General features: G+C 44.7%; 1 protein-coding gene across 2 annotated transcripts in view; it reads right to left on the reverse strand.

Annotated features, from left to right (window-relative positions):
• Window positions 1-1,129: 1,129 nt before the first annotated feature.
• Window positions 1,130-26,780, reverse strand: part of si:dkey-66a8.7 (PI-PLC X domain-containing protein 1) — a 28,674-nt gene continuing 3,023 nt past the window's right edge. For both annotated transcript variants that reach the window (XM_046301072.1, XM_046301071.1), the window contains 4 exons: window positions 19,593-19,721; window positions 19,217-19,372; window positions 13,784-13,967; window positions 1,130-2,021 (listed from right to left, as the gene is read on the reverse strand). In XM_046301072.1, the coding sequence (XP_046157028.1) occupies window positions 1,759-2,021; window positions 13,784-13,967; window positions 19,217-19,372; window positions 19,593-19,721 (732 nt within the window). In that variant the 3' untranslated portion in view covers window positions 1,130-1,758. The remainder of the gene's footprint in view (window positions 2,022-13,783; window positions 13,968-19,216; window positions 19,373-19,592; window positions 19,722-26,780) is intronic.

Here is a 26,780-nt window from a genome sequence, read left to right on the forward strand (position 1 = left end):
CAATGTTGTCTTGGTAATCAACTCCAGTCTATATTTGGCCCTGTGTTTTAGGTTATTCTGATGAAAGGTGAATTCATCTCCCAGTGTCTGTTGGAATGCAGACTGAACCAGGTTTTCCTCTAGGATTTTGCCTGTGCTTAGCTCTATTCCCGTTTCTTTTCATCATAAAAAAACTCCCTAGTCCTTGCCGATGGTAAGCACACCGATAACATGATGCAGCCAACACCATGCTTGACAATATGAAGAGTCGTACTCAGTGATGTGTTGGATTGGCCCAAAATATAACACCTTGTAGTCAGGACATAAAGATAATTTCTTTGCCATTTTTTTTGCAGTTTTACTTTAGTGCCTTCTTTCAAACAGGATGTTTTGGAATATAGTTTATTCTGTAAAGGCTTCCTTCTTTTCACTCTGTCATTTAGGTTAGTATTGTGGAGTAACTACAATGTTGTTGATCCCTTTTCTCCTACTTAAACTCTGTCATTTAGGTTAGTATTGTGGAGTAACTACAATGTTGTTGATCCCTCCTCAGTTTTCTCCTATCACAGCCATTAAACTCTGTCATTTAGGTTAGTATTGTGGAGTAACTACAATGCTGTTGATCCATCCTATCACAGCCATTAAACTCTGTACCTGTTTTAAAGTCACCATTGGCCTCATGGTGAGCAGTTTCCTTCTTCTCCGGCAACTGAGTTAGGAGGGACACCTGTATCTTTGTAGTGACTGGGCTTATTGATACACCATCCAAAGTGTAACTAATAACTTCACCATGATCAAAGGGATATTCAATGACTGCTTTTCTTGTTGTTTTACCCATCTACCAATAGGTGCTTTTCTTTGCAAGGCATTGTAAAAACCGCCCTGGTCTTTGTAATTGAATCTGTGTTTGAAATTTACTGCTTGACTGAGGGACCTAACAGATAATTGTATGTGTGGGGTACAGAGATGAGGGACCTAACAGATAAGTGTATGTGTGGGGTACAGAGATGAGGGACCTTACAGATAATTGTATTTGTGGGGTACAGAGATGAGGGACCTTACAGATAACTGTATGTGTGGGGTACAGAGATGAGGGACCTTACAGATAACTGTATATGTGGGGTACAGAGATGAGGTAGTCATTCAAAAATCATGTTAAACTATTATTGCACACAGAGTGAGTCCATGACACTAATTATGTGACTTGCCCATTTTACTCCTGACATAACAAAAGGGGTGAATACTTATAGACTTAAGACATTTCAGCTTTTCATTTTTAAATCATTTCTAAAAACATAATACCACATGTCAAAGTGGAATTATGTGTAGGCCAGTGACACATCTCAATTTAATCAGTTTTAAATTCAGGCTGTAACAAAATGTGTAAAAAGTCAAGGGGTGTGAACCATTTCTGAAGTATCTAGGGCTTCTATTGGAATGACTTTCTATGGTCTGTATGATTCCCAGTGAAACTAAATAATGACTGGTTGTCCTCAGTCGTAACTTTGCTGATGTAGCAGTTCTGTTCTCTTTGAATTACATATTTTTGATGGAATTACTCCCTAAACCAGGTATTTTATTTCTCATCTGTAGGTCGGTCAGTCCTCCTCTCCTTTAAGACTCCTCTGATCCATCCTCTCCTCTCATCCATCCTCTCCTCTAAGACTCCTCTGATCCATCCTCTCATCCATCCTCTCCTCTAAGACTCCTCTCATCCATCCTCTCATCCATCCTCTCATCCATCCTCTCCTCTAACAGTCCTCTCATCCATCCTCTCCTCTAAGAGTCCCTCTCATCCATCCTCTGCTGCCGTAACAGTTTTCTATTGAGGTTGATGACCAGAGGACAGAAGGGGACAGGTCCTATAAAGTCTCCTGCTATGATGTTGAGGTTGTTAGAGTGTGGTCCAGGGACCTGTTCCTCCAGCCACGGCCTCAGCTCCTTCCAGTTAGCCAGAGTTAGGGTCTGCAGGGACTGACGGGGGTGCAGCGCGATGTAGGAGCGGTCAGCCGTCAGGTTCAAACCAGACACGAAGAAACCATCTGAACAAAACAAAACGTGGATTAAAGTTTAAGGGCTCTATTCAATCCGTATCACGGAGGTTCAGCATTACAGCGTGATTCAAATGTAAAGATGAATGTTGTGTTATTGGAGAACACACCAGCGACACAGATTGAGCCCTACAGGACATCTCATCAAATGGATTTTATAAAGCCCTTTTTACAGAGGCAGTTCACAACAGTATCATTAGACATTGTCATGGTCCTCTTGATATGTTACTATCTGAAGAGTAATAACATGCAGTGTCATGTGAAAGTCTACACACCCCTTGCACAGTCGTAAGGCCTAGATTGAATCAGATCAAGCATTAACCGACGGTAGCAGCCACACCGTCCGACTCTCCTTAGAAGTTCAAAAGGAGGAAGTGTACGCTATATAGAAAGAATTAGGCTCAAATGTAAAAAAATATTTAAATAAGGATTTCTAGAATCCTAATCGAGGTGTAGATTACATCTTACATTCCAGTGTTCTAACTTGTCAACAAGGCTACATGGAATTTCTCTCCACGAAACTCTGTGCAGCCAATGGCAATGTCCGCTTTAGGTATAATCAAATCGTATTTGTCACACACGCCTTACAACAATGCAGTTTTAAGAAATAAAAAAATAAAAAAGGAATTGGCTTTTGGGGTGACCAGTGAGATATACCTGCTGGAGCGCATGCTATGAGTGGGTGCTGCTATGGTGACCAGTGAGCTGAGATAAGGCGGGGCTTTACCTAGCAGAGATTTGTAGATAACCTGTAGCCAGTGGGTTTGGCGACGAGTATGAACTTAGGGCCAACCAACGAGCGCGTACAGGTCGCAGTATAGACTGGGTGTTACGGTACAGAGTCAATGTGGACGCTATATACAGGGGGTACCGGTACAGAGTCAATGTGGAGACTATATACAGGGGGTACCGGTACAGAGTCAATGTGGAGACTATATACAGAGTGTTACGGTACAGAGTCAATGTGGAGGCTATATACAGGGGGTACTAGTACAGAGTCAATGTGGAGGCTATATACAGGGGGTACTAGTACAGAGTCAATGTGGAGGCTATATACAGGGTGTTACGGTAGAGTCAATGTGGAGGCTATATACAGGGTGTTACGGTACACTACAGTGTCAATGTTACCAACAACGACGAGACGGCCTACAGAGTACCCCCTGTATATAGCCTCCACATTGACCCTGTACCGTAACACCCTGTATATAGCCTCCACATTGACTCTGTACCGTAATACCCTGTATATAGTCTCCACAAATCAAATTTTTATTTGTCACATACACATGGTTAGCAGATGTTAATGCGAGTGTAGTGAAATGCTTGTGCTTCTAGTTCCGACAATGCAGTAATAACCAACAAGTAATCTAACTAACAATTCCAAACTACTATCTTATACACAGTGTAAGGGGATAAGGAATATGTACATAAGGATATATGAATGAGTGATGGTACAGAGCAGCATACAGTAGATGGTATCGAGTACAGTATATACATATGAGATGAGTGTGTAGACAAAGTAAACAAAGTGGCATAGTTAAAGTGGCGAGTGATACATGTATTACATAAGGATGCAGTCGATGATGTAGAGTACAGTATATACATATACATATGACATGACTAATGTAGGGTAAGTAACATTATATAAGGTAGCATTGTTTAAAGTGGCTAGTGATATATTTACATCATTTCCCATCAGTTCCCATTATTAAAATGGCTGGAGTTGGGTCAGTGTCAATGACAGTGTGTTGGCAGCAGCCACTCAATGTTAGTGGTGGCTGTTTAACAGTCTGATGGCCTTGAGATAGAAGCTGTTTTTCAGTCTCTCGGTCCCAGCTTTGATGCACCTGTACTGACCTCGCCTTCTGGATGATAGCGGGGTGAACAGGCAGTGGTTCGGGTGGTTGATGTCCTTGATGATCTTTATGGCCTTCCTGTAACATCGGGTGGTGTAGGTGTCCTGGAGGGCAGGTAGTTTGCCCCCGGTGATGCGTTGTGCAGTCCTCACTACCCTCTGGAGAGCCTTACGATTGAGGGCGGAGCAGTTGCCGTACCAGGCGGCGATACAGCCCGCCAGGATGCTCTCGATTGTGCATCTGTAGAAGTTTGTGAGTGCTTTTGGTGACGAGCCGAATTTCTTCAGCCTCCTGAGGTTTAATAGGCGCTGCTGCGCCTTCTTCACGACGCTGTCAGTGTGAGTGGATCAATTCAGTTTGTCTGTGATGTGTATGCCGAGGAACTTAAAACTAGCTACCCTCTCCACTACTGTTCCATCGATGTGGATAGGGGGGTGTTCCCTCTGCTGTTTCCTGAAGTCCACAATCATCTCCTTAGTTTTGTTGACGTTGAGTGTGAGGTTATTTTCCTGACACCACACTCCGAGGGCCCTCACCTCCTCCCTGTAGGCCGTCTCGTCGTTGTTGGTAATCAAGCCTACCACTGTTGTGTCGTCCGCAAACTTGATGATTGAGTTGGAAGCGTGCGTGGCCACGCAGTCGTGGGCGAACAGGGAGTACAGGAGAGGGCTCAGAACGCACCCTTGTGGGGCCCCCGTGTTGAGGATCAGCAGGGAGGAGATGTTGTTGCCTACCCTCACCACCTGGGGGCGGCCCGTCAGGAAGTCCAGTACCCAGTTGCACAGGGCGGGGTCGAGACCCAGGGTCTCGAGCTTGATGACGAGCTTGGAGGGTACTATGGTGTTGAATGCCGAGCTGTAGTCGATGAACAGCATTCTCACATAGGTATTCCTCTTGTCCAGGTGGGTTAGGGCAGTGTGCAGTGTGGTTGAGATTGCATCGTCTGTGGACCTATTTGGGCGGTAAGCAAATTGGAGTGGGTCTAGGGTGTCAGGTAGGGTGGAGGTGATATGGTCCTTGACTAGTCTCTCAAAGCACTTCATGATGACGGAAGTGAGTGCTACGGGGCGGTAGTCGTTTAGCTCAGTTACCTTAGCTTTCTTGGGAACAGGAACAATGGTGGCCCTCTTGAAGCATGTGGGAACAGCAGACTGGTATAGGGATTGATTGAATATGTCCGTAAACACACCGGCCAGCTGGTCTGCGCATGCTCTGAGGGCGCGGCTGGGGATGCCGTCTGGGCCTGCAGCCTTGCGAGGGTTAACACGTTTAAATGTCTTACTCACCTCGGCTGCAGTGAAGGAGAGACCGCATGTTTTCGTTGCAGGCCGTGTCAGTGGCACTGTATTGTCCCTCAAAGCGGGCAAAAAAGTTATTTAGTCTGCCTGGGAGCAAGACATCCTGGTCCGTGACTGGGCTGGAGGCTATATACAGGGTGTTACGGTACAGAGTCAATGTGGAGGCTATATACAGTGGGTACTGGTACAGCTTGCCGTGCAGTAGCAGAGAGAACAGTCTTTGACTAGGGTGGCTGGAGTCTGACCATTTCTAGGGCCTTCCTCTGACACCGCCTGGTATAGAGGTCCTGGATGGCAGTAATCTTAGCCCCAGTAATGTACTGGGCCGTACGCACTACCCTCTGTAGTGCCTTGCGGTCGGAGGCTGAGCAGTTGCCATACCAGGCATTGATGCAACCAGTCAGGATTCTCTCGATGGTGCAGCTGTAGAAATTTTTGTGGATCTGAGGACCCAGTACTCAGTCTCCTGAGGGGGGACAGGTGTTGTCGTGCCCGCTTCACGACTGTCATGGTGTTGGACCATGTTAGTTTGTTGGTGATGTGGACACCAAGGAACTTGAAAATCTCAACCTGCTCCACTAGAAGAGCGGAGTCAATCACCACCTTCCGGAGACACCTGAAACCCCACCTCTTTAAGGAATACCTAGGATAGGATAAGTATTCCCTCTCACCCCCCCTTTAAGATTTAGATGCACTATTGTAAAGTGACTGTTCCACTGGATGTCATAAGGTGAATGCACCAATTTGTAAGTCGCTCTGGATAAGAGCGTCTGCTAAATGACTTAAATGTAAATTTAAGAGAAGACTAATTGATCATATATTAAAATATCTGAAAGTTATATTAGGAAAATTATAACTTTGATCTGAATATTTTCCTTGTTGCCCCGACTTCCTAGTTAATTACAGTTACATGATTAAGTTAGTTTAATCACGTAATAATAATTACAGAGAATTTATTTGATAAAAATAAGTCTTCAGTTGAATGATGCCAAAGACACGACATACAGATGCTCCAGTCATATATTGTGCTCCTTCTCTGGTTCAGGCTGTTGAAGAGCTCCAGACTGCTTTTCAGTGTGTGCAGGCCTCCCTTTATAGTCTCAAACTGGTCTTGAATGTAGAAAAAAGGTTTGCATTGTCACATCTGGTGGCTTATCCATTGAAAACATGTCATCCTACAAATATTGAGGTATATGGTTGGATGTGAAGTTGTCCTTTAAAAGTTTAATCTTATGATGAAGTTTGAATTGAAATTAGAGTTTTATTTTCGTATAAGGCTTGCTTCCCGCTTATGGCTAGAAAGAAGCTTGTTCAGGCCACTGTTCTCTCTGTGATTGATTGTGGTTGTTGTATATAATGCAACCTCTGTCGAACAGAGACTGGACTCTGTTTATCATGCAGCCTCCTCTGTCGAACAGAGACTGGACTCTGTTTATTATGCTGCCTCCTCTGTCAGACAGAGACTGGACTCTGTTTATCATGCAACCTCCTCTGTCGAACAGAGACTGGACTCTGTTTATTATGCTGCCTCCTCTGTCAGACAGAGACTGGGCCGTGTTGGTGGCACTTTTGTCCTCAAGCGCGCAAAGAAGTTGTTTAATTTGTCTGGGAGCAAGACTTCGATGTCCGCAATGGAGCTGTTTTTCTTTTTGTAATCCGTGATTGTCTGAAGACCCTGCCACATACATCTCGTTTCTGAGCCTATAATGACACTTTGCTTGTTTGATTGCCTTGAGGAGGGAATAACTACACTGTTTGTATTCGGTCATGTTTCCAGTTGCCTTGCCATGATTAAATGCGGTGGTACGTGCTTCCGGTTTTGCGTGAATGCTGCCATCAATCCACGGTTTCTGGTTCGGGAAGGTTTTAATAGTCACAGTGGGTACAACATCTCCTATACACTTCCTTATAAACTCGCTCACGAGTCAGTGAATACGTCAATGTTGTTCTCTGAGGCTACCCGGAACATATCCCAGTCCACGTGATCGAAGCAACCTTGAAGCGTGGAATCTGATTGGTCACACCAGCTTTGGATAGACCTAAGCATGGGCGCTTCCTGTTTTAGTTTATGCAATAGGAGGGGAGCAACAAGATGGAGTCATGGTCAATTTGCCAAAAGGAGGGCCTTATATGCAGCACGGACGTTAGAGTAGCAGTGGTCGAGTGGGTTTCTCGCTCGTGTACTGCAAATCCTGCACAGTTTCCTGGACTTGAAGCAAAGCTGGCACCTCTATTGGCGCCATCTTGATCTAGTCATAGGTCATGCTGAGAGTTGTGCCTCTGAAATCAAGCAATAGTTCATGTACGTTTCTTTTTTTTGGTTACTTGACTTTAACATTAATCTGAGGACTAATATTTATCTAATTAACTAAAATATGTTTAATTGTAAAATTCATCATGTAACAATTAACTCATTAGGATCTGGGGCTCCACGAGAGAGGTTCTTTAAAGAGTTACCATCTCCCGAATTTACCTAATTAAATGGGAACACAGGATAAACACACATACTACACCGATATTAACTGGAGACATAATACGCTGAAAAAGGGTCCCTAGCGGAATGACAACATGGATGCTTGTTAAAGAAGAGATGGAGAGAGGGGGACAGAGACACTTAACATTGCCACATTCACTAACCATATACTTTGCACATGAACCACCGCCCACTTTGAGCAAGAAATCATGCATGTATTTATGTGAAATGCCTGGTTTTGCCAGAGATCTCTCGGTGAACGGGGCAGCCTTAGAAAAGGGATTTGGGCCTTTTCGCGGCACGCTTGTAAGGTTATGATTATCCAAAATAGTTCCAACAACTGTTGTCCTTTGTTGTTGTCCGGTATCTGGTGACTTGTCGTGTAGTCCTGAACAGAACTACAGAGTCGATTTTTCTTCCATTTTCTGGTCCAATGTGTTTTTTTCTAAACCCATCATTTTTTGCTTCGAAAGGGGTGGTTCCGGCAGGCTGACACGCTCTCTGACCTCACTCAGGGCGGTGATTAGTCATTGTGCAAAGTTCTGGAAAACAATTCTCTTAAAACTTCTCAAATCACATCGCTCTCTTAACAAAAACAAAATAAATACAAACAAAAAGGACATTAGTGTTCTATAGATCGCCTCTGACCATTCCTCCCGTTCTAAGTTACAAATGTTCCACTATTCGCTTGAGCGTGTTAAGAGTTTTAGCAGAAAAAAGGTCTGTTGAGACAAAGCATATTCCTTTGGTGAATTTGGATAGTACAGGCCTAGATCTTGTCCCCTGATTTACACCAGGATGTGGTTGTTAATCCCACCAGGATGTGGTTGTTAGTTATTTTCTTCCCCCTCTACGGGTGAGAGGGGGTCTGATTGAAGTTATTCATTGCAAACCTGATCTGACCTATTTGGATTCTCGTGGACAGTCATGACACATGGTAGGTGTTTTTCTAACCTCAAAGTGTGATAACCAGTTCTAACATATGGGTTTGTGCTCTATGGAAGTGCCCGTACGCTATTTGCTATGCAAATGTCAGCTAAAGCATATCTGATTGAATACAGCCCTAAATGTAAAACAACATCATACTGATCTACACAACCTAAAAAAAATAAATGAAGATGTGTTGTTCGCGTACGTCTTCCCACCCCAGAGCTAAGATTGATGGAAGCGTCTTTGTCAACCATTACAGATGTTAATAAGATTCTACCAATAACTTTTAGGGCAACATATTGTACATCCATTGTTTTTTTTCTCAGTAAATTTGGTCAGGAGTTATTGGTGGACAGCAATATTCATATCATTCAGAAACACATCCATTCTGGTGTCTTTGTCATACATTTTTTTGTAATTGTCCCACTGAAAAATACAACACTATTGCAGGGTTAGGTTTACAGAAGACTACGGCGGGTTTTCATTTAGGTTTTTACCTGGGCTTTGCTCCTTCTATATTTATTCTAATCGTGACAAACTCCCCAGTCTCAGTCAGTGAAAAGCATACCCATAACATGATGCTGCCACCACAATAAATACCCATAACATGATGCTGAAACCACAATAAATACCCATAACATGAAGCTGAAACCACAATAAATACCCATAACATGAAGCTGGAACCACAATAAATACCCATAACATGAAGCTGCCACCACAATAAATACCCATAACATGATGCTGCCACCACAATAAATACCCATAACATGAAGCTGGAACCACAATAAATACCCATAACATGATGCTGCCACCACAATAAATAGCCGTCTTTGTATCAAAGATAATTGTGTAGTCTAGAGCGATTTTCTAGGTTCGCTAGCCATCTATTGTCGTTCTTTTAACGCAACGTAACGTAAACAACACTGCTAGCTAGCCTGCTAGCCCCCGAATAGCAACACTGCAGAAACTATTACACTCAACGGAACGACTTGATTAGTGTAGTGTCAACAACGCACCCACTGCCAGCTGGCCTACTTCAGCAGTACTGTATCATTTTAATCATTTTGGTCAATAAGATTCTTGCTACGTAGCTTAACTTTCTGAACATTCGAGACGTGTAGTCCACTTGTCATTCCAATCTCCTTTGCATTAGCGTAGCCTCTTCTGTAGCCTGTCAACTATGTGTCGGTTTATCCCTGTTCTCTCCTCTCTGCACAGACCATACAAACGCTCCTCACCGCGTGGCCGCGGCCACCCTACTCTGGTGGTCCCAGCGCGCACGACCCACGTGGAGTTCCAGGTCTCCGGTAGCCTCTGGAACTGCCAATCTGCGGTCAACAAGGCAGAGTTCATCTCAGCCCATGCCTCCCTCCAGTCCCTCGACTTCTTGGCCCTGACGGAAACATGGATCACCACAGACAACACTGCTACTCCTACTGCTCTCTCTTCGTCCGCCCACGTGTTCTCGCACACCCCGAGAGCGTCTGGTCAGCGGGGTGGTGGCACCGGGATCCTCATCTCTCCCAAGTGGTCATTCTCTCTTTCTCCCCTTACCCATCTGTCTATCGCCTCCTTTGAATTCCATGCTGTCACAGTCACTAGCCCTTTCAAGCTTAACATCCTTATCATTTATCGCCCTCCAGGTTCCCTCGGAGAGTTCATCAATGAGCTTGATGCCTTGATAAGCTCCTTTCCTGAGGACGGCTCACCTCTCACAGTTCTGGGCGACTTTAACCTCCCCACGTCTACCTTTGACTCTTTCCTCTCTGCCTCCTTCTTTCCACTCCTCTCCTCTTTTGACCTCACCCTCTCACCTTCCCCCCTACTCACAAGGCAGGCAATACGCTCGACCTCATCTTTACTAGATGCTGTTCTTCCACTAACCTCATTGCAACTCCCCTCCAAGTCTCCGACCACTGCCTTGTATCCTTTTCCCTCTCGCTCTCATCCAACACCTCCCACACTGCCCCTACTCGGATGGTATCGCGCCGTCCCAACCTTCGCTCTCTCTCCCCCGCTACTCTCTCCTCTTCCATCCTATCATCTCTTCCCTCCGCTCAAACCTTCTCCCACCTATCTCCTGATTCTGCCTCCTCAACCCTCCTCTCCTCCCTCTCTGCATCCCTTGACTCTCTATGTCCCCTATCCTCCAGGCCGGCTCGGTCCTCCCCTCCCGCTCCGTGGCTCGATGACTCATTGCGAGCTCACAGAACAGGGCTCCGGGCAGCCGAGCGGAAATGGAGGAAAACTCGCCTCCCTGCGGACCTGGCATCCTTTCACTCCCTCCTCTCTACATTTTCCTCCTCTGTCTCTGCTGCTAAAGCTAAAGCCACTTTCTACCACGCTAAATTCCAAGCTTCTGCCTCTAACCCTAGGAAGCTCTTTGCCACCTTCTCCTCCCTCCTGAATCCTCCGCCCCCTCCCCCCCTCCTCCCTCTCTGCAGATGACTTCGTCAACCATTTTGAAAAGAAGGTCGACGACATCCGATCCTCGTTTGCTAAGTCAAACGACACCGCTGGTTCTGCTCACACTGCCCTACCCTATGCTCTGACCTCTTTCTCCCCTCTCTCTCCAGATGAAATCTCGCGTCTTGTGACGGCCGGCCGCCCAACAACCTGCCCGCTTGACCCTATCCCCTCCTCTCTTCTCCAGACCATTTCCGGAGACCTTCTCCCTTACCTCACCTCGCTCATCAACTCATCCCTGACCGTTGGCTACGTCCCTTCCGTCTTCAAGAGAGCGAGAGTTGCACCCCTTCTGAAAAAACCTACACTCGATCCCTCCGATGTCAACAATTACAGACCAGTATCCCTTCTTTCTTTTCTCTCCAAAACTCTTGAACGTGCCGTCCTTGGCCAGCTCTCCCGCTATCTCTCTCTGAATGACCTTCTTGATCCAAATCAGTCAGGTTTCAAGACTAGTCATTCAACTGAGACTGCTCTCCTCTGTATCACGGAGGCGCTCCGCACTGCTAAAGCTAACTCTCTCTCCTCTGCTCTCATCCTTCTAGATCTATCGGCTGCCTTCGATACTGTGAACCATCAGATCCTCCTCTCCACCCTCTCCGAGTTGGGCATCTCCGGCGCGGCCCACGCTTGGATTGCGTCCTACCTGACAGGTCGCTCCTACCAGGTGGCGTGGCGAGAATCTGTCTCCTCACCACGCGCTCTCACCACTGGTGTCCCCCAGGGCTCTGTTCTTGGCCCTCTCCTATTCTCGCTATACACCAAGTCACTTGGCTCTGTCATAACCTCACATGGTCTCTCTTATCATTGCTATGCAGACGACACACAATTAATCTTCTCCTTTCCCCCTTCTGATGACCAGGTGGCGAATCGCATCTCTGCATGTCTGGCAGACATATCAGTGTGGATGACGGATCACCACCTCAAGCTGAACCTCGGCAAGACGGAGCTGCTCTTCCTCCCGGGGAAGGACTGCCCGTTCCATGATCTCGCCATCACGGTTGACAACTCCACTGTGTCCTCCTCCCAGAGCGCCAAGAACCTTGGTGTGATCCTGGACAACACCCTGTCGTTCTCAACTAACATCAAGGCGGTGGCCCGTTCCTGTAGGTTCATGCTCTACAACATCCGCAGAGTACGACCCTGCCTCACACAGGAAGCGGCGCAGGTCCTAATCCAGGCACTTGTCATCTCCCGTCTGGATTACTGCAACTCGCTGTTGGCTGGGCTCCCTGCCTGTGCCATTAAACCCCTTCAACTCATCCAGAACGCCGCAGCCCGTCTGGTGTTCAACCTTCCCAAGTTCTCTCACGTCACCCCGCTCCTCCGTTCTCTCCACTGGCTTCCAGTTGAAGCTCGCATCCGCTACAAGACCATGGTGCTTGCCTACGGAGCTGTGAGGGGAACGGCACCTCAGTACCTCCAGGCTCTGATCAGGCCCTACACCCAAACAAGGGCACTGCGTTCATCCACCTCTGGCCTGCTCGCCTCCCTACCACTGAGGAAGTACAGCTCCCGCTCAGCCCAGTCAAAACTGTTCGCTGCCCTGGCCCCCCAATGGTGGAACAAACTCCCTCACGACGCCAGGACAGCGGAGTCAATCACCACCTTCCGGAGACACCTGAAACCCCACCTCTTTAAGGAATACCTAGGATAGGTTAAGTAATCCCTCTCACCCCACCCCCCCTAAGTTTTAGATGCACTATTGTTAAGTGACTGTCCCACTGGATGTCATAAGGTGAATGCACCAATTTGTAAGTCGCTCTGGATAAGAGCGTCTGCTAAATGACTTAAATGTAATGTAAATGTAAATGTAATGTAAATACCCATAACATGATGCTGCCACCACAATAAATACCCATAACATGATGCTGCCACCACAATAAATACCCATAACATGATGCTGCCACCACAATAAATACCCAGAACATGATGCTGCCACCACAATAAATACCCAGAACATGATGCTGCCACCACAATAAATACCCATAACATGATGCTGCCACCACAATAAATACCCATAACATGATGCTGCCACCACAATAAATACCCAGAACATGATGCTGCCACCACAATAAATACCCATAACATGAAGCTGGAACCACAATAAATACCCATAACATGAAGCTGAAACCACAATAAATACCCAGAACATGATGCTGCCACCACAATAAATACCCATAACATGATGCTGCCACCACAATAAATACCCATAACATGAAGCTGCCACCACAATAAATACCCATAACATGATGCTGCCACCACAATAAATACCCATAACATGATGCTGAAACCACAATAAATCCCCAGAACATGATGCTGCCACCACAATAAATACCCATAACATGAAGCTGGAACCACAATAAATACCCAGAACATGAAGCTGGAACCACAAAACTTGAGTTGTGCAAAGTTGGTCGATTCTTATTCAAACCAGGTTCACAGCTGTAATGGCTGCTAAAGGCTCTTCCACCAATGATTATCTCTTGGGGTGTGAAGACATACCCTAACCCTACACAATTAAGACATCTTCATTTTTGATTCATTTGGAAAACGTTCAAATTCGGAAATGTGGAGTAGGTTGGTGGAGTAGGTACAATTTAATCCCAAAAAAGTATTAAATTATAAGATGGCAAAATGTGAAGACTGTGCAAGGGGTGTGTAGACTAGGCACTGAAACATGTTTGAACATCTAAGTTATTTATGACTTTTAGTCCAGGGCTTTTCACATACCTGGGCGTCCCATGTCTTTCTGCCAGTCCAGATAGCTGACCACCCCGCTGGCCGTGTATTGGTTGGCCCACCAGTACGGTATACCTGGCCACAGAGCCTGGTGTCGTGCTGCTGACTGGTCATCATACGACAGCAGTACCTGGTAACCCAATGCCCACAGACCACGCAGGGTCACCACTGTCTCCTGGAGGGAAAGACAGAAGAACAAGTAGCCTCTGTTATCGGCTGTCCATATGACACCCAATTCCCTGTATAGTGCACTACTTCAGCCCTGGGCAGAGAAGGGAAAGCATCCTAGTGATTTGTGTAGGTAGCATTGGGCAGCTGGTGATTTGTGTAGGTAGCATTGGGCAGCTGGTGATTTGTGTAGGTAGTATTGGGCAGCTGGTGATTTGTGTAGGTAGCATTGGGCAGCTGGTGATTTGTGTAGGTAGCATTGGGCAGCTGGTGATTTGTGTAGGTAGCATTGGGCAGCTGCTGATTTGTGTAGGTAGCATTGGGCAGCTGGTGATTTGTGTAGGTAGCATTGGGCAGCTGGTGATTTGTGTAGGTAGCATTGGGCAGCTGGTGATTTGTGTAGGTAGCATTGGGCAGCTGGTGATTTGTGTAGGTAGCATTGGGCAGCTGGTGATTTGTGTAGGTAGCATTGGTCAGCTGGTGATTTGTGTAGGTGGTCAGCTGGTGATTTGTGTAGGTGGTCAGCTGGTGATTTGTGTAGGTGGTCAGCTGGTGATTTGTGTAGGTGGTCAGCTGGTGATTTGTGTAGGTGGTCAGCTGGTGATTTGTGTAGGTGGTCAGCTGGTGATTTGTGTAGGTGGTCAGCTGGTGATTTGTGTAGGTGGTCAGCTGGTGATTTGTGTAGGTGGTCAGCTGGTGATTTGTGTAGGTGGTCAGCTGGTGATTTGTGTAGGTGGTCAGCTGGTGATTTGTGTAGGTGGGCAGCTGGTGATTTGTGTAGGTAGCATTGGGCAGCTGGTGATTTGTGTAGGTAGTATTGGGCAGCTGGTGATTTGTGTAGGTAGCATTGGGCAGCTGGTGATTTGTGTAGGTAGCATTGGGCAGCTGGTGATTTGTGTAGGTAGCATTGGGCAGCTGGTGATTTGTGTAGGTAGTATTGGGCAGCTGGTGATTTGTGTAGGTAGTATTGGGCAGCTGGTGATTTGTGTAGGTAGTATTGGGCAGCTGGTGATTTGTGTAGGTAGCATTGGGCAGCTGGTGATTTGTGTAGGTAGCATTGGGCAGCTGGTGATTTGTGTAGGTAGCATTGGGCAGCTGGTGATTTGTGTAGGTAGCATTGGTCAGCTGGTGATTTGTGTAGGTAGCATTGGTCAGCTGGTGATTTGTGTAGGTAGCATTGGTCAGCTGGTGATTTGTGTAGGTAGTATTGGGCAGCTGGTGATTTGTGTAGGTAGTATTGGGCAGCTGGTGATTTGTGTAGGTGGTCAGCTGGTGATTTGTGTAGGTGGTCAGCTGGTGATTTGTGTAGGTAGTATTGGGCAGCTGGTGATTTGTGTAGGTGGTCAGCTGGTGATTTGTGTAGGTGGTCAGCTGGTGATTTGTGTAGGTGGTCAGCTGGTGATTTGTGTAGGTGGTCAGCTGGTGATTTGTGTAGGTGGTCAGCTGGTGATTTGTGTAGGTGGTCAGCTGGTGATTTGTGTAGGTGGTCAGCTGGTGATTTGTGTAGGTGGTCAGCTGGTGATTTGTGTAGGTGGTCAGCTGGTGATTTGTGTAGGTGGTCAGCTGGTGATTTGTGTAGGTGGTCAGCTGGTGATTTGTGTAGGTGGTCAGCTGGTGATTTGTGTAGGTAGCATTGGGCAGCTGGTGATTTGTGTAGGTAGTATTGGGCAGCTGGTGATTTGTGTAGGTAGTATTGGGCAGCTGGTGATTTGTGTAGGTAGCATTGGGCAGCTGGTGATTTGTGTAGGTAGCATTGGGCAGCTGGTGATTTGTGTAGGTAGCATTGGGCAGCTGGTGATTTGTGTAGGTAGCATTGGGCAGCTGGTGATTTGTGTAGGTAGCATTGGGCAGCTGGTGATTTGTGTAGGTAGCATTGGGCAGCTGGTGATTTGTGTAGGTAGCATTGGGCAGCTGGTGATTTGTGTAGGTAGCATTGGGCAGCTGGTGATTTGTGTAGGTAGTATTGGGCAGCTGGTGATTTGTGTAGGTGGTCAGCTGGTGATTTGTGTAGGTGGTCAGCTGGTGATTTGTGTAGGTGGTCAGCTGGTGATTTGTGTAGGTGGTCAGCTGGTGATTTGTGTAGGTAGCAGCTGGTGATTTGTGTAGGTAGTCAGCTGGTGATTTGTGTAGGTAGCATTGGGCAGCTGGTGATTTGTGTAGGTAGCATTGGGCAGCTGGTGATTTGTGTAGGTAGCATTGGGCAGCTGGTGATTTGTGTAGGTTGGGCAGCTGGTGATTTGGGGTAGCAGCTGGTGATTTGTGATTTGTGTAGGTAGTTTGGGCAGCTGGTGATTTGTGTAGGTAGCAGCAGCTGGTGATTTGTGTAGGTAGTTGGGCAGCTGGTGATTTGTGTAGGTGGGCAGCTGGTGATTTGTGTAGGTGGTCAGCTGGTGATTTGTGTAGGTGGTCAGCTGGTGATTTGTGTAGGTGGTCAGCTGGTGATTTGTGTAGGTGGTCAGCTGGTGATTTGTGTAGGTGGTCAGCTGGTGATTTGTGTAGGTGGCATTGGGCAGCTGGTGATTTGTGTAGGTAGCATTGGGCAGCTGGTGATTTGTGTAGGTAGTATTGGGCAGCTGGTGATTTGTGTAGGTAGCATTGGGCAGCTGGTGATTTGTGTAGGTAGCATTGGGCAGCTGGTGATTTGTGTAGGTAGCATTGGGCAGCTGGTGATTTGTGTAGGTAGCATTGGGCAGCTGGTGATTTGTGTAGGTAGCATTGGGCAGCTGGTGATTTGTGTAGGTAGCATTGGGCAGCTGGTGATTTGTGTAGGTAGCATTGGGCAGCTGGTGATTTGTGTAGGTTGGGCAGCTGGTGATTTGTGTAGGTTGGGCAGCTGGTGATTTGTGTAGGTAGCATTGGGCAGCTGGTGATTTGTGTAGGTGGGGCAGCTGGTGATTTGTGTAGGTAGTCATGGTGCAGCTGGTGATTTGTGTAGGTAGCATTGGGCAGCTGGTGATTTGTGTAGGTAGCATTGGGCAGCTGGTGATTTGTGTAGGTAGCATTGGGCAGCTGGTGATTTGTGTAGGTAGCATTGGGCAGCTGGTGATTTGTGTAGGTAGCATTGGGCAGCTGGTGATTTGTGTAGGTGGTCAGCTGGTGATTTGTGTAGGTGGTCAGCTGGTGATTTGTGTAGGTGGTCAGCTGGTGATTTGTGTAGGTGGTCAGCTGGTGATTTGTGTAGGTGGGCAGCTGGTGATTTGTGTAGGTAGTATTGGGCAGCTGGTGATTTGTGTAGGTAGTATTGGGCAGCTGGTGATTTGTGTAGGTGGTCAGCTGGTGATTTGTGTAGGTGGTCAGCTGGTGATTTGTGTAGGTGGTCAGCTGGTGATTTGTGTAGGTAGCATTGGGCAGCTGGTGATTTGTGTAGGTAGGGGCAGCTGGTGATTTGTAGGTTTGGGCAGCTGGTGATTTGTGTAGGTAGTTGGGCAGCTGGTGATTTGTGTAGGTGGTCAGCTGGTGATTTGTGTAGGTGGTCAGCTGGTGATTTGGTGGTGGTCAGCTGGTGATTTGTGTAGGTGGTTGGGCAGCTGGTGATTTGTGTAGGTGGTATTGGGCAGCTGGTGATTTGTGTAGGTAGTATTGGTCAGCTGGTGATTTGTGTAGGTTTGGGCAGCTGGTGATTTGTGTAGGTAGCATTGGGCAGCTGGTGATTTGTGTAGGTAGCATTGGGCAGCTGGTGATTTGTGTAGGTAGTATTGGGCAGCTGGTGATTTGTGTAGGTAGCATTGGGCAGCTGGTGATTTGTGTAGGTAGCATTGGGCAGCTGGTGATTTGTGTAGGTGGGCAGCTGGTGATTTGTGTAGGTGGTCAGCTGGTGATTTGTGTAGGTGGTCAGCTGGTGATTTGTGTAGGTGGTCAGCTGGTGATTTGTGTAGGTGGTCAGCTGGTGATTTGTGTAGGTGGTCAGCTGGTGATTTGTGTAGGTGGTCAGCTGGTGATTTGTGTAGGTGGTCAGCTGGTGATTTGTGTAGGTGGCATTGGGCAGCTGGTGATTTGTGTAGGTAGTATTGGGCAGCTGGTGATTTGTGTAGGTAGTATTGGGCAGCTGGTGATTTGTGTAGGTAGCATTGGGCAGCTGGTGATTTGTGTAGGTAGCATTGGGCAGCTGGTGATTTGTGTAGGTAGCATTGGGCAGCTGGTGATTTGTGTAGGTAGTATTGGGCAGCTGGTGATTTGTGTAGGTAGCATTGGGCAGCTGGTGATTTGTGTAGGTAGTATTGGGCAGCTGGTGATTTGTGTAGGTAGCATTGGGCAGCTGGTGATTTGTGTAGGTAGTATTGGGCAGCTGGTGATTTGTGTAGGTAGCATTGGGCAGCTGGTGATTTGTGTAGGTAGTATTGGGCAGCTGGTGATTTGTGTAGGTAGTATCGGGCAGCTGGTGATTTGTGTAGGTAGTATCGGGCAGCTGGTGATTTGTGTAGGTAGCATCGGGCAGCTGGTGATTTGTGTAGGTAGCATCGGTCAGCTGGTGATTTGTGTAGGTAGCATCGGTCAGCTGGTGATTTGTGTAGGTAGCATCGGTCAGCTGGTGATTTGTGTAGGTAGCATTGGTCAGCTGGTGATTTGTGTAGGTAGTATTGGGCAGCTGGTGATTTGTGTAGGTAGCATTGGGCAGCTGGTGATTTGTGTAGGTAGCATTGGGCAGCTGGTGATTTGTGTAGGTAGCATTGGGCAGCTGGTGATTTGTGTAGGTAGCATTGGGCAGCTGGTGATTTGTGTAGGTAGCATTGGGCAGCTGGTGATTTGTGTAGGTAGCATTGGTCAGCTGGTGATTTGTGTAGGTAGCATTGGTCAGCTGGTGATTTGTGTAGGTAGCATTGGTCAGCTGGTGATTTGTGTAGGTAGTATTGGGCAGCTGGTGATTTGTGTAGGTAGTATTGGGCAGCTGGTGATTTGTGTAGGTAGCATTGGGCAGCTGGTGATTTGTGTAGGTAGTATTGGGCAGCTGGTGATTTGTGTAGGTAGCATTGGTCAGCTGGTGATTTGTGTAGGTAGCATTGGGCAGCTGGTGATTTGTGTAGGTAGTATTGGGCAGCTGGTGATTTGTGTAGGTAGTATTGGTCAGCTGGTGAAGCCTTCTCTCATGCTGAACATTAACTAAACATCTAATTTCATTTACTGAAGAAATACAGTATTTTCAGTAAAGCAATCCAATTCGATAGAGACCGACTGGTAATGCTTAGCAAAAATGTTGTAAATGTATCAGTCTTTTCAGCTATTGACATTGACTACAGTTATAGAAATAACAAAGTTTACCTTGCGAGGACAGAGTTTAGACCCAAAGATTTTCTTCAGTGAGAAAATGAAATGTTCATGTAGTTTGTCGTTGAGTCCTTCAAAGTGACTGCATGCCAGGATAACAACCTCCCTGGAGTGAGACTCCAACCACGAGGCTACGGCCCTCAGAGTTTCCTGTACCAGTCAGGAAATATTAAATATATAAGCAATGATCCTCCCAATATTGCGTATTCTTTTTAGAGAGCTCTTCTTGGTCATTGTGCTCTCTCTCTCTCCTGTTTCTACTTGGTCTTTGGGGTTTAGGCTGGGTAACTATAAAGCTCTTTGTAACAACTGATGATGTAGTAAAAAATGTTTATAATGAAGAGTTAGGCATAGTATTCCTTCTACTCACCACCACTGTCAGATGAGTGTAAATGACATGTGTGAAATACAGTTGGTTGGACGGGTCGTACGGTTTGTGGGCGATTCGGAGGTCGAAGTATCGAATCCCCTCTGATAGCTGCTCCACAATACCTTTTTCCTGTTAGAAGGCAAAAACAAACAAAACATTATTTAAATTAATAACTTTCCTGAATTCAGTTCTCGGTTTTATTTTTCTTTGTTTTATGATTTGTTTGTGTTTTTTACTCTCAATATTACAATTATTGATATAAAAACAATGAAAATTGGTTTTCAGAGTCCATGTCAATGCTTACAGTGCCTTCAGGAAAGTTCAGACCCCTTGACTTTTTCCACATTTTGTTACATTACAGTCTTATTCTAAAATAGATGACATTTTTTCTTCTTCAGCAATCTACACACAATACCCCATAATGACAAAGTGAAAAAGGTTAAGAAATTGAAGTAAATGTGTATTAATTTTTTTTTAAACATAAATACCTTATTTACATAAGTATTGAGACTCTTTGCCATGAGACTCAATATTGAGCTCAGGTGCATCCTGTTTCCATTGATCATCCTTGAGATGTTTCTAAAACTTGATTGGAGTCCACCTGTGGTAAATTCAACTGATTGGACATGATTTGGGAAGATGCACACCGGTCTATAAAAGGTCCCACAGTTGACAGTGCATGTCAGAGCAAAAACAAAGCCATGAGGTCGAAGGAATTATCTGTAGAGCTCCGAGACAGGATTGTGTCGAGGCACAGATCTGGGGAAGGGTACAAAAACACTTCTGCAGCACTGAAGGTCCACAAGAACACCGTTGCCTCCATCAATCTTCAATGGAAGAAGTTTAGAACCACCAAGACTCTTCCTAGAGCTGGCTGCCTGGCCAAACTGAGCAATCAGGGGAGAAGGGTCTTGGTCAGGGAAGTGAAGTGACCAAGAACCCGATGGTCACACTGACAGAACTCTAGAGTTCCTCTGTGGAGATGGGAGAACCTTCCAGAAGGACAACCATCTCTGCAGCACTCCACCAATCAGGCCTTTATGGTAGAGTGGCCAGACAGAAGCCACCACTCAGTAAAAAGGCACATGACAGCCCGCTTGGAGTTTACCAAAAGGCACCTAAAGACTCTGACCATGAGTAACAAGATTCTCTGGTCTAATGAAAACTTGTTGGCCTGAATGCCAAGTGTCACGTACGGAGGAAACCTGGCAACATCCCTACAGTGAAGCATAGTGGTGTCAGCATCGTGATGTGGGGATGTTTTTCAGCGGCAGGACTGGGAGATGCGTTAGCCCCCGCAAGGCTGCCGGCCCAGCATCCTTAGCCACAGAGCTGGCTGCAGTGTTTACGGACATATTCAATATTCCGTGTTTACGGACATATACTTATGTAAATGTGATATTTCAGTTTATTTTTAATACATTTGCTACAATTTCTAAAAACAGTTTTTGCTTTGTCATTATGAAGTACTGTGAAGATTGATGAGGGAAAAAAAACTATTGAATCCATTTCAGAGTAAAAGGCTGTAACATAAACTGAGGAAGAAGTCAAGGGGTCTGAATACTTTCCCAAAGCACTGAACATCACACCAGAAGACAATTATTTAGGTCTGGGGGAAAAAAATATTTAATGTTTTTGTGTAATTCCCCTTTAAATTTTGCATTTAGCAAGAGAGGAGAGTATGTCGGTCTAGCAATGTTTCTGCTGTTAAAGCTCAGACTACTGTCGTCTGGCGAACGTTTGACACTTATTGACTGCCCACAGGTGCTCTCTTTCATGTTCACACAGCAAAGACCTCGTCAGCCACACAGTTAAAATACTCCAAACCAGAAGGTGGCAGTAACGTTGTTTGACAATATCTGTGTCTATTACTTATGGTCTAGATTCCCAGCTATCTGCACCAATGTTGTTATTTTATTGATGCAAGCCTAGGGCTGTTGCATGACCGTATTACCGCCACACCGGCAGTCATGACCGTTTAGTCACGGTAATTAGGCTTTTCCAAGCTCTGATGCTACTGATGGTCATTAGTAACATACCAAATTTGCTAACTGCCTGGTACTCAGCACTTTACTGTCCCTCTAGTCACTCTGACATCAATGCAAATGTAATGGAAAATATATTCAAACATGTTGCTCAACAATTCTATAGGCTATGCATAAGAAAAAGAATGATGGCCTCTATTAAAAAGAGGAGGATCCTACCAGCTTTCTATAGGCTAGGCCTACTATATTTATTTCTCAACTTTCCTAATATTAAGCACATTGCTTATATTTACAACAGGACTATAGCCTACTTGGCTGGCATGAAAATAAACCACGGGGAAAAGAGTCTTCCATTTGATATTTATTTATTTATTTTTCTAATCATAGTATCACACCTCATGTAGTCTAGCCCATAGGCCTATATGTTTTAATAAGGTTAGTATCACACCTCATGTAGTCTAGCCCATAAGCCTATATGTTTTAATAAGGTTAGTATCACACCTCATGTAGTCTAGCCCATAGGCCTATATGGTTAGTATCACACCTCATGTAGTCTAGCCCATAGGCCTATATGTTTTAATAAGGTTAGTATCACACCTCATGTAGTCTAGCCCATAGGCCTATATGTTTTAATAAGGTTAGTATCACACCTCATGTAGTCTAGCCCATAGGCCTATATGTTTTAATAAGGTTAGTATCACACCTCATGTAGTCTAGCCCATAGTCCTATAAGGTTAGTATCACACCTCATGTAGCCTAGCCCATAGTCCTATAAGGTTAGTATCACACCTCATGTAGCCTAGCCCATAGGCCTATAAGGTTAGTATCACACCTCATGTAGCCTAGCCCATAGTCCTATAAGGTTAGTATCACACCTCATGTAGCCTAGCCCATAGGCCTATAAGGTTAGTATCACACCTCATGTAGCCTAGCCCATAGTCCTATAAGGTTAGTATCACACCTCATGTAGCCTAGCCCATAGTCCTATAAGGTTAGTATCACACCTCATGTAGCCTAGCCCATAGGCCTATAAGGTTAGTATCACACCTCATGTAGTCTAGCCCATAGTCCTATAAGGTTAGTATCACACCTCATGTAGTCTAGCCCATAGTCCTATAAGGTTAGTATCACACCTCATGTAGTCTAGCCCATAGTCCTATAAGGTTAGTATCACACCTCATGTAGTCTAGCCCATAGTCCTATAAGGTTAGTATCACACCTCATGTAGTCTAGCCCATAGGCCTATATGTTTTACATTTACATTTAAGTCATTTAGCAGACGCTCTTATCCAGAGCGAAAGGTTAGTATCACACCTCATGTAGCCTAGCCCATAGTCCTATAAGGTTAGTATCACACCTCATGTAGTCTAGGCCATAGTCCTATATGTTTTAATAAGGTTAGTATCACACCTCATGTAGCCTAGCCCATAGTCCTATAAGGTTAGTATCACACCTCATGTAGTCTAGCCCATAGGCCTATAAGGTTAGTATCACACCTCATGTAGTCTAGTCCATAGTCCTATAAGGTTAGTATCACACCTCATGTAGCCTAGCCCATAGTCCTATATGTTTAAATAAGGTTAGTATCACACCTCATGTAGCCTAGCCCATAGTCCTATAAGGTTAGTATCACACCTCATGTAGTCTAGCCCATAGGCCTATAAGGTTAGTATCACACCTTATGTAGCCTAGCCCATAGGCCTATAAGTTTAGTATCACACATTATGTAGCCTAGCCCATAGGCCTATAAGTTTAGTATCACACCTCATGTAGTCTTTTAGACTACATTACATGGATTTATTGTGACGGTGTAGGTAGACTATATTACATGGATTTATTGTTTAAATGTAGATGTTCCAAAGGTCATCAGTGGCTTGTAGGCCACAGCTCTATACATGTCAGATGGCCACAGCTCTATACATGTCAGATGGCCACAGCTCTATACATGTCAGATGGCCACAGCTCTATACATGTCAGATGACCACAGCTCTATACATGTCAGATGACCACAGCTCTATACATGTCAGATGACCACAGCTCTATACATGTCAGATGACCACAGCTCTATACATGTCAGATGGCCACAGCTCTATACATGTCAGATGGCCACAGCTCTATACATGTCAGATGGCCACAGCTCTATACATGTCAGATGGCCACAGCTCTATACATGTCAGATGGCCACAGCTCTATACATGTCAGATGGCCACAGCTCTATACATGTCAGATGGCCACAGCTCTATACATGTCAGATGGCCACAGCTCTATACATGTCAGATGGCCACAGCTCTATACATGTCAGATGGCCACAGCTCTATACATGTCAGATGGCCACAGCTCTATACATGTCAGATGGCCACAGCTCTATACATGTCAGATGGCCACAGCTCTATACATGTCAGATGGCCACAGCTCTATACATGTCAGATGACCACAGCTCTATACATGTCAGATGACCACAGCTCTATACATGTCAGATGGCCACAGCTCTATACATGTCAGATGGCCACAGCTCGGTAACTACCAAGCAAGATGACGAAGAAACAATTGAATTCGCTTATTGCCAATGCCAGATCTTAGCCAAATGTTTAACTAGCTAGCATAACATATCTAACTAGCTAAGTACACTGCACTAACTTGGCAGCTAACACAGACAGCTGTTTCATGGAAACTAGCTAACGTCATCTGACGGAGATGTGGACATATGTTTATAGAAAGTTAGCAAAAATAGATAAGATCTTGCTACCACGGAAAGGAAAATACCTGTCTCTCTGTGGAAAAAATCCCCCTGATGAACTCTTTAGTCACATGACAGTTGACCCTGATGAACTCTTTAGTCACATGACAGTTTACCCATTTGCTTATGGTTTTGCCTGCACCTTTTGATCTGCTTTTTAAATTATATGAACAAAAAAATATTCAAGTTAATTTTGAATGGCAAACCAGACAAAATTAAACGGGCCTATTTATATAATGAATATGAATTCGGAGGGCAGAAATTATTAAATATTAAAGCATTAGAATTCTCACTAAAGGCTTCAGTCATACAAAAGTTATACTTAAATCCAAACTGGTTCTTTAGTAGATAGGATGAGACATTCGTACCAATGTTCAGGAAGGGCCTTTTCCCCTTTATTCAGATTATAACCGCTCCTTTATTCAGATTACAACCTCTCCTTTATTCAGATTATAACCTCTCCTTTATTCAGATTATAACCTCTCCTTTATTCAGATTATAACCTCTCCTGTATTCAGATTATAACCTCTCCTGTATTCAGATTATAACCTCTCCTGTATTCAGATTATAACCTCTCCTTTATTCAGATTATAACCTCTCCTTTATTCAGATTATAACCTCTCCTTTATTCAGATTATAACCGCTCCTTTATTCAGATTACAACCTCTCCTTTATTCAGATTACAACCTCTCCTTTATTCAGATTACAACCTCTCCTTTATTCAGATTACAACCTCTCCTTTATTCAGATTACAACCTCTCCTTTATTCAGATTACAACCTCTCCTTTATTCAGATTACAACCTCTCCTTTATTCAGATTACAACCTCTCCTTTATTCAGATTACAACCTCTCCTTTATTCAGATTACAACCTCTCCTTTATTCAGATTACAACCTCTCCTTTATTCAGATTACAACCTCTCCTTTATTCAGATTACAACCTCTCCTTTATTCAGATTACAACCTCTCCTTTATTCAGATTATAACATTTACATTTAAGTCATTTAGCAGACGCTCTTATCCAGAGCGACTTACACCTCTCCTTTATTCAGATTATAACCTCTCCTTTATTCAGATTATAACCTCTCCTTTATTCAGATTACACCGGCTCACTTTTGGTTGTTTGAAAAGGAAATCATCTCCAAAATATCTCTTTTTTTTTAAACAAGTTGGTTGCAATTTCAGCTTTAATCCTGAAAAGACAGAACAAATAATACTACAAATAGTGGTTAAACTCAAATTTACTAATTGATTTTAAAAAATGAATTTTCTGAAGAAATGTTTAAGAAAGGTACAATTGTTGTGAATGATATAAATAGGACTGGTGGAGTTATGTCACACATGCAGCTAACACAGACATATGGACATGTCTGCTCTACCCAAAATTACAACCAACCAATTACAGCATTACCACAGAAATGGAAGAGGCGAGTAGAAGGGGGAAAATGTATGTCGGCCCTGTATTAAAGGTTAAAGAAGGGTGTGGTAAATAACAACATATACCAATTTCATTTAAGGACCAAAAAACTGGCAGCTGTGCCATATAAATTGCAAAATAGTTGGGAAGAGATTTTCGATGTACCCATTCGATGGCACATGGTTTATGAATTGATACACCAAACAACTGAATCAAAACTTCTAATTTTTCAATTTAAATTACTATACAAAATTCCTGCAACCAATAGAATGTTATATATGGGGGTCCCAGCTCTGCAGATTTTGCTGTGAGGAGCCAGAGTCATTTGATAATTTATTTTGGTACTGTCCGTATGAAGCTCGGTTTTGGTCACAGGTCCAGGAATGGCTGAAGAATTGCAACATTTACCTAGAAATAACGCTGCAGACAGCAATACTGGGTGATTTGAAAAGCCATAGGCAATCAATAATATAATTATTTTAGCAAAAAATATATATTTTTAATGTACAATCTGTAGAACCTATGAGAATAGAAAGGTTCAAGTCGTTTGTGAAGCATCACAGCACAGTTGAAAAATATATATAATAATAATAATAAATGCCATTTAGCAGACGCTTTTATCCAAAGCGACTTACAGTCATGTGTGCATACATTCTACGTATGGGTGGTCCCGGGGATCGAACCCACTACCCTGGCGTTACAAGCGCCATGCTCTACCAACTGAGCTACAGAAGATCCACAGCAAATAGAAATCCAAAATGGATGATGTTGAGAGAAAGATGGGAGGGGTTGAGTGGAGCTGAAGGGTGGGACTAATAACAACAAGATAACCAATGTAAAACATATGGGGTCTGTCAAATGTATATAGGTTCAGAACTTTTGTGAAATAGCACAGTTACAAATAGAAATCAAACTGGATGGAAATCAGAAATAGAGGAAGGACTAAAAACAAACAAAATATAACTATTGTAAAATAGATTGTGTCTGTAAAACATGTATAGTATTTATAAACTGAAGGTAGAAGCCTAAGTGTCATTGTTAATTAGTTTA

Source organism: Oncorhynchus gorbuscha, linkage group LG15, assembly GCF_021184085.1.
Source record: "Oncorhynchus gorbuscha isolate QuinsamMale2020 ecotype Even-year linkage group LG15, OgorEven_v1.0, whole genome shotgun sequence".
In the NCBI taxonomy this organism is placed as follows: Eukaryota; Metazoa; Chordata; class Actinopteri; order Salmoniformes; family Salmonidae; genus Oncorhynchus; species Oncorhynchus gorbuscha.